We start from the raw sequence: 707 nt of genomic DNA, 5'->3' as shown, positions 1-707 counted from the left end.
TCTTAGGGCGGGCCTCAGTTTCCCCATCTGTTAAATGGAGCCGGCAAAATTTGGTCCCGTTTTGGAATAGTGGGTAGGATAAGAGGGAGGACGTCCAGACTAACACGGGTAGTGGGGTGGTAGCTGGCCAGGCAGGTAACCCCCAGAGAGGCCTCCCCAGGACCTCTTCTTGCTTTCTGGTGCCTGGCGAGCAGAAGCTGAGAAATCTGGCTTTAGGAGCGGAGAAACGGAGTGGCTAGAAATGAGGCGGGGAGCAGAAAGGAAACCGGGAGGCTGGAAAAGGGAGAAGCGGGCCATGGCTAATTGGTCCCTTGGGGCCACCTCAGGGCCTGCAGGGGTGGTGGGTGCTGACCACGCGCCCCCTCCCCCCCGGCTTTTCCCAGGTCCTCAGCCCTCACTCTCGCCGGCAGAGCAGCACCTGGAATCGCCGGTGCCCAGTGCCCCGGGGGCCCTGGCGGGAGGCCCCACCCAGGCAGCCCCGGGAGTCCGGGGGGAGGAGGAGCAGTGGGCCCGGGAGATCGGGGCCCAGCTGCGGCGGATGGCGGACGACCTCAACGCGCTGTACGAGCGGCGGGTGAGTGCTGGGGGCGGGGTAGACGGCAGGTGGGACTTCCCGCCCGGGAGGGGGCTGCGGGCGGGCCCCGCCAGATGTGCTGCAGCTGCTGCCCGGCGCGGCGGGGTCGCGCTGGGGACAGGCAGGTGGGAGG

General features: G+C 67.6%; 1 protein-coding gene across 1 annotated transcript; it reads left to right on the top strand.

Moving 5' to 3' along the window:
- Positions 1–6: 6 nt before the first annotated feature.
- Positions 7–700, top strand: LOC117799462 (bcl-2-binding component 3, isoforms 1/2-like; the record flags this gene model as incomplete). The annotated part of the gene is made up of 2 exons (XM_034651946.1): positions 7–73; positions 384–700. Coding segments are annotated over 2 exons (384 nt in total), but the record flags the coding sequence as incomplete, so codon positions are not given.
- Positions 701–707: the final 7 nt, after the last annotated feature.

This window comes from Ailuropoda melanoleuca, unplaced genomic scaffold, assembly GCF_002007445.2.
Source record: "Ailuropoda melanoleuca isolate Jingjing unplaced genomic scaffold, ASM200744v2 unplaced-scaffold50005, whole genome shotgun sequence".
NCBI classification, from domain to species: Eukaryota; Metazoa; Chordata; class Mammalia; order Carnivora; family Ursidae; genus Ailuropoda; species Ailuropoda melanoleuca.
The sequence above is the reverse complement of the archived record's forward strand: the minus strand, read 5'-3'. Positions and strand labels throughout refer to the sequence as shown.